General features: G+C 37.5%; 1 protein-coding gene across 1 annotated transcript; it reads right to left on the bottom strand.

Annotated features, from left to right (window-relative positions):
- Positions 1-649: 649 nt before the first annotated feature.
- cdk7 (cyclin-dependent kinase 7) lies at positions 650-5,747 on the bottom strand. The gene is made up of 12 exons (XM_070904442.1): positions 5,672-5,747; positions 5,402-5,461; positions 5,277-5,310; positions 5,118-5,185; positions 4,951-5,019; positions 3,500-3,610; positions 3,267-3,385; positions 2,852-2,951; positions 2,666-2,752; positions 2,416-2,565; positions 1,769-1,907; positions 650-1,119 (listed from the first exon to the last, which is right to left on the bottom strand). The coding sequence occupies exons 1-12, from the start codon at positions 5,735-5,737 to the stop codon at positions 1,091-1,093; spliced, it is 1,032 nt and encodes a 343-aa protein (XP_070760543.1). The 5' UTR covers positions 5,738-5,747; the 3' UTR covers positions 650-1,090.
- Between the last annotated feature and the right edge of the window lie 847 nt (positions 5,748-6,594).

The raw sequence follows: 6,594 nt of genomic DNA, 5'->3' as shown, positions 1-6,594 counted from the left end.
CATGTATTTGTTGTTGTTTTTTTATATATATAAAATAAATCAGACATAATTTAAGGGAAATTTAAGCATGACATAATTGTAAACACTGAAGCAGATGGCATTTAACATTACACAGAAAAACACAAATACAAATGTGCACTGGCTTATTGTTATAGAATTAGAAATAGATTTGATTAAATATGAAGAATTTTTCAACTGTGACATACTCTCATCTCTTCCTCTGTCTCATACTCTAATCTGATCCTGTTTGACAGAAAACCAAAAGGGCAGCAGAACGCCTGCCAGAGCGTCAGGCCTCTGACATGTCAGACTGCGTTGGATCACAGTAATGTTGAAGAGAATGGACAGGAAAGGAAGGATATGTCTGGTGGCACATAGATGCTGACTCTCACTAACATGCTGAGTAAATAAACCACAAGTAAATTTCTGTTCACACATATTCAACAAGTCAGAAAGTAGACTGAGAGTATTTCTAACATGAAATCAGTCTATTCTGTGGACTGTACGGGTGAATATGTAAACCAGCAGGAACATTCTCACAATTCTGCATTAATAACGCAAACAAATACTTCTTAATAAGTCATATATCATAATGTTTCATAGTGAGTTAAAGTAGTCAGCTTACAGTCCCTTATATGCATTTACACCATTTATTGGTCTTACATACAAAAAATAAAAATACATACACATGAAATAAATCAGGCTTGCTTGTGTGGTTGTTCTCTTTTTCAGTCACATAAATAGACATATTCCAACAGCCTCCCAGAGCTTAGGCATCATTGTTACAATGAAGAAAGACCAGAGCCAACATTACTGACCACAGACAGTTTTTTGTTGTACATCAATCGATGGACTGCTGAACACAGCAGCGCCTCGGGTACTTCAAGCTAACCTTAGGCAAAATTCTCAACTGACATAACAGCGACAACCTCTAAAAATGTCCTAAAGTCAACCACATCTGAGCCTTTTTTCCCTCCATAGGGTTTGGACTTCTTTTTTGTTTTTTTGGACAATCCTGAGCAATGTAGGAAAGCTGAGCCCTGCAGTGGTGTGAAGATGGTGATCATCTTATTTACCATGTCCCATCTGGTCAAAAAATCAGCTTCTTCTTCATCACAGCTGAAATAAGACAAAGACAGTTGTTACAAACATTATAAAAAAAAAAAAGCTCTTCACAAAAACACAGCGACATACCGCATCTACACTACATGTGCAAGTAAAACAAGTCTATAATGAGCAATCTGCTAACCACTAAAGTTTCCATCTACTGTAAGTATTTGGAAATTCTCTCTGTAATATACTGTAGCATGGAGCATAGCGTATAGTCAGCCCAGATAATTTTAAAACCACAGGAAAAGCTTTGAACCTCCCAGTAACACCAAGGTCCTCCTTCAGTAAAACATACCCTTCCACAATCCACTAAACTGTATGTGTGTGTGTGTGTGTGTAATCTACTTCACTATATTCTGAATTTCTAACTGCAGTTAAATGTGCAGCCAACACCCTTTGAATTGCTAGGTTCAATCAAGTGGCATACTAGATTTACGACCGTAGTGTGCATAACCATGAGAACACAGGAATGGTTCACCAGGCTAAAAATCACAACATTTTATATGTAAGTTTGGTTTGAGTGGGATGTTCTAAAGTTTCCTTTCAAAATCGGCCTCAAACATTTTCCCTTTTTGCTGCTCAAACCACAATTTAAACAGTTTCACCATAGTAATATTGACCATACGGGTACATATAGTAACTAATATGTGTTTATTACTTGTCTCCAGGCCCTCAATTTTCCTCTTGAGCCCGACTGTTTCCTTCTCCCTCAGAGCCTCAACTGAACAGTTGGGTCGGGGGAGTTGGGGACCAGGAGTGGGACCAGGTCGATTACAGAAGTACCTCATCTTCAGAGCCTGAAGTACAACAGACAACAGTATAAACATGTCATCACCTGTGGATGAGCAAGCATTCCTTAGGCAGAAATGTCTAGAAAGACAGAAAAGTATATTGCAGGTTTGCATGTACATAGAATATCAACTCAGCTGTAGGAAACATGCCATTGATTGTTTTATTCCTTGTGTCTTTATTGATTTAAAAGACATCTGGATATTTTTCCTAAATGTCATGTTAATCAAACCCATAATCAGGGAAATGGTTTATTGAAATGTTTAACTTATGATTGCATGATTTCCTTTATATATATATATTCAATCAGAACCTGCTATAGAAAATAGAAAATGTATCCCTCAAAACATGTACATTTAAACTTTACTTTAAAACATGGGTACACAACACTCAAACAAATGAAATGCAATTCAGATTTATTTCTCAACTGAAAATGTAAAATGGTCCAAAGACTTTTAGACTAGCTGTCGCCTTATGTGAAAGTGAAAATAGCTACCGTGCTTTATAGTTTATTACCTGTGTAGCTGTGGTCCTCGTCGAGGGGTTAAAGGTGAAGAGACCCTGTAGCAGCTCTAGTAAGTCATCTCCAGCTGCACTAAAAATATGTTCCAGAGGTGTGCCAGGAAATATTTTGAAGGACACGTAGTCTGGTAGACTACTCACTCCCTGCAGAGATATTTGACAAACAAATGTATATAGGGATCCTCACATTTGAGAGTAAGTAAAAACAAACATCATTGGTAGGGGGAAAAAAAAAGATACCAACAGGCCATGTCTCTTCTGTGGCCGTCCCAAGAGCCTCAAAGATCTTAGTCAGCTGGTCAAGATCTGAGTCTCCAGCAAGGAATGGTATCTACAGCACAGGAGACATACAGAGACATTAGCATGGATACAAAAATAACAGCATCCCCTGTTACTGTACGAATGTGTCTTTGAGGTGAGGTTTGTGTACCCGAAGGAGTAACTCTGCCAGGATGCATCCCACTGCCCACATGTCAACACCCACACCGTACATCCTGGCACCAAACAAAAGCTCAGGGGAGCGGTACCACCTGGCAAAAGGATCAATAGAGAGACAGAGAGTTAACAAGGCAGAGGATTCATTCTGTTAAACTAGAAAACCAAAGAAACTAAGAGAAGACGAGATTTGCTGCTATCCATGGGTCTAACCAAATTTATTTGCAATAATAAGTGCTGTCACACATGACTTAACCAGGCTCCTCATGAGATACAATTAACTTAATAACATTAAGCCCATGAGAATGTATTTATCTAAATAGGTATTTGGTAACAAAAACACAGGAGAATGTACAGAAAAGTCAAAGTTCTGTATTATTAATACATTAAGATGGACAAAAAGCACAGACCTGGTAACAACTTGATGTGTGTAGACTCTGTTGGGGCTGCCAAATGATTTGGCCAAACCAAAATCAGCCAACTTCAACACTCCGTTGCCATCCAACAGCAGATTATTGGGCTTCAGATCCTGGACGTACAAAGTACCAAAATGTACATTACTGACTGTGTGTGTGTGTGTGTGTGTGTGTGTGTGTGTGTGTGTGTGTGTGTGTGTGTGTGTGTGGGGTATAAGTGCTCTTACCCTGTGCAGGACCCAGTGTTGGTGCATATACTCTAATCCCTGTAGAGTCATGAGGATGTAGGCTTTAATGTTGGCTGGAGTCAGGACTAGGCTGGTGTCTTTGATGATCACCTTAAAAAAACAAAACAAAAGACAAAGAGGCTTAAGTGAAGCCGGATATCTGACAACTAATAACCTTCATCCATTTCTTAATGTTTTTACAGAGCTGTAGGCTACACATTCAAAATGAAATTACACTTATCAGTAGCAGATAAGAGAATTAAAGACAACTGGGATATATCTTTGTGAAGACGTAGACACAGCTGGAGCCAAGCTAGACAGCACAGTTCAGATTCAACCTCTCACCCAGAACCTCCATTGTTCCACCAGCTCCAAAAACACAGGCTCCAGTATATGTCTACGTAATGTTATTGGCAATAAAAGCATTGAACATCTGTGGTTGATAAGACCATACAGCCAAATCTAAGCATGTGGCCTATAAATAGTCTTTCAGCACCGGTAATAAGATGAGCATTGTATTTCATTGTCATGTCTCTCCCGTCTGTGTGCCGCTAATGGCATCAATTCATTGTGAGAGCCAAGAGCAGAGTGATATTGATTTTTTTTAAGCGTGTTTATCTTGTTTTGCATCGTTCCATTAGAGTCTGATGTATTAGTAGTGGCCGTCCATCTGGAGCCTCGTATGCTAAAACAAACCATAGGAGGAGGTGGGCATAAATATACAAGCCTTAGTGACCTTGTAGAACCACTTAATGGTTGAGAGCACTCACACTGCTATCTTCGTCATCCTGCTCATATTTTCTGTGCTACTCCGTATGTCATCTGACCTTACACCTCGCACACACAAAGGTTTCATCTATTCGCTCTGTCACTCACTGTATTGTAAGCTGAGCATAACAGCAAGGAAATTACTATCACAGTTGCTACACACCTATAGTAGATAGAAAGAAAATCACTTAAATGGAACCCAACTTTTAAATGCTCTCTCCCTGATCTCTAGTAAGGGGGAAGTAATACAATTTCCATCTGGTGGCCCACTAATGAAATGCAACATCATGTTCTATTACAATGCCTTTGATTAGTGAATGAGATGTAAATCTCCATACAGGGACAGCCTTATGTATAAGGACAATAAATCCAATTCAAGAGGTGTTGATCCAAGTCTACATCAATCCTTGAGGCTGCAGTTCATGTTATTGGTCTATAAAGTTATTTAGTTAGTAGTTAGAAAATGTTGTTCAATACATTTAAAGCTACTCAAGACATTAAAAGTTCTGGGAAACAACATATCAAATTCCTGTCAAGAGAAATTAATGAGGAAATGTGAACTGACCAAAAACCCTGACAACTAGCTATTGTGTTGGACTGCATAATATTATATCACGTTATTTTGTCCATCCCTGGAAAGACAGACAGAGAGATTTTTTTTCAAAGGTGGCGAACTGTCTCACCTCCAGATCTGTTTCCATGAAATCAAACACCAGACTGATGTTAGATTTGTGTCCGAAGGCATCCAGCAGCTAAAAACACAAAACACATGAAATATAAACGCCTTCACAAATACCAGTAACATATGAATGTGAAGATAAAAACATATTCTGACATAATGAATACCTACCCCAATGATATTTGGATGATGCAGTTCCTGCAACAGTTTGATCTCTCGAAGAGCAGTTCTGTTAATACCTATTGATAATAATGAAATTGTAGTCATTACTAGGTGGATGATGATGGACTGCACTGTTACATTAAATGTGTGGTATCAGGCAGCATTTACCATCTTTAGCCTCAGTTCTGTGGCCAACCTTAATCTGCCAGAAAAAAAAGACAGCAGTTTGGTGTTAATCATCAGAATAGCATACAAATGCTAACAAAAAACTAAATTAAGCTAATTTCTTGTACCTTTTTAATGGCAACTATGGTGTCCGTCGTTTTATCCCTGGCTTTGTACACTGTGGCAAACTGGAGAAAAGAAACAAAGAGCACAAAATAAACATCTTTTCACCATCACTGCTGCTGTGAGCGCAATAGCATGAACCAGCAAGGCTTTGTTGACATTAACAACGAGCTAACGCTTGTTAGCTTGCTATCATGCTCTACACAAACTGGCAGAGAGAGGAACGAAGGCACATATAAAGACCGAAATGAACACTGATATTTTTCTCTACCTACCTGACCCTCTCCGAGGAAATCCAGTTTCTCGTATCGTTTGGACCTGGACTTTACATCAAGCGCCATGGTAGCTAACTGTCAGTTTCATTAGGAGACACTTCCTGCTTTGTTAAAGGTCCGCAAGTACTTTTTCCGGGTTAAAGGAGATTTTATATTGACCAACACCGCCACCTACCGGCTCAGTTTATCCATCACTGAGAACACCAAAATAAACTTGTGAAGTCCAGCTAATATAATTAACGTAATATTATTTATGTTACGTTATTTTTAGGTTTAAAGGGGAATTGTTTTTATACTACTTTCTACAATTATCTTATTAGATTATTTGTGTCAGTTTTTCGCTCATAAAGCTCTTTATTACAGTAACATGAATCGACTGCTTCTAATACGATACTAACACTATATATAATACTACTATACCTCTACGACTAATAATAAAATATTTGGTATATTACATTTAGTATGATTTCTTAAACAATGAAAGAAAAGGAAGTCAGCTCAAATCTGATCTAAAATTATTAACATAGATAAACCTATGCAGCAGGTTGAAAACAACGTATGCTGTATTTTAATGTAGGCTATTTTATTTCATTTTAATGTTAGGTGGAATGAATTGCTCTTACCTCGTACCTTTGTTTATATATATATATTTTTCTATATATATACCTTTTTTTTTTTACAGTATATTTTATATATTATATTATATCATATTATATCATGTCTTTTATAGGATTTCTTTTTACAACTACAACTACGACTGCTATTACTAATAACAAGAAAAATAATAATAATATGGTAATGATAATACAGCTACAGTTTTTCATACTGCATTTTGTATAATTTGATGAACCAAATCTCAGCTCTGATCGTCTCTGTTCTCAAATTCCTGTAACATTTCACAGTTATGATGCAATGTGCAATAC

This window comes from Enoplosus armatus, chromosome 4 (genome assembly GCF_043641665.1).
Source record: "Enoplosus armatus isolate fEnoArm2 chromosome 4, fEnoArm2.hap1, whole genome shotgun sequence".
NCBI lineage: Eukaryota > Metazoa > Chordata > Actinopteri > Centrarchiformes > Enoplosidae > Enoplosus > Enoplosus armatus.
The sequence above is the reverse complement of the archived record's forward strand: the minus strand, read 5'-3'. Positions and strand labels throughout refer to the sequence as shown.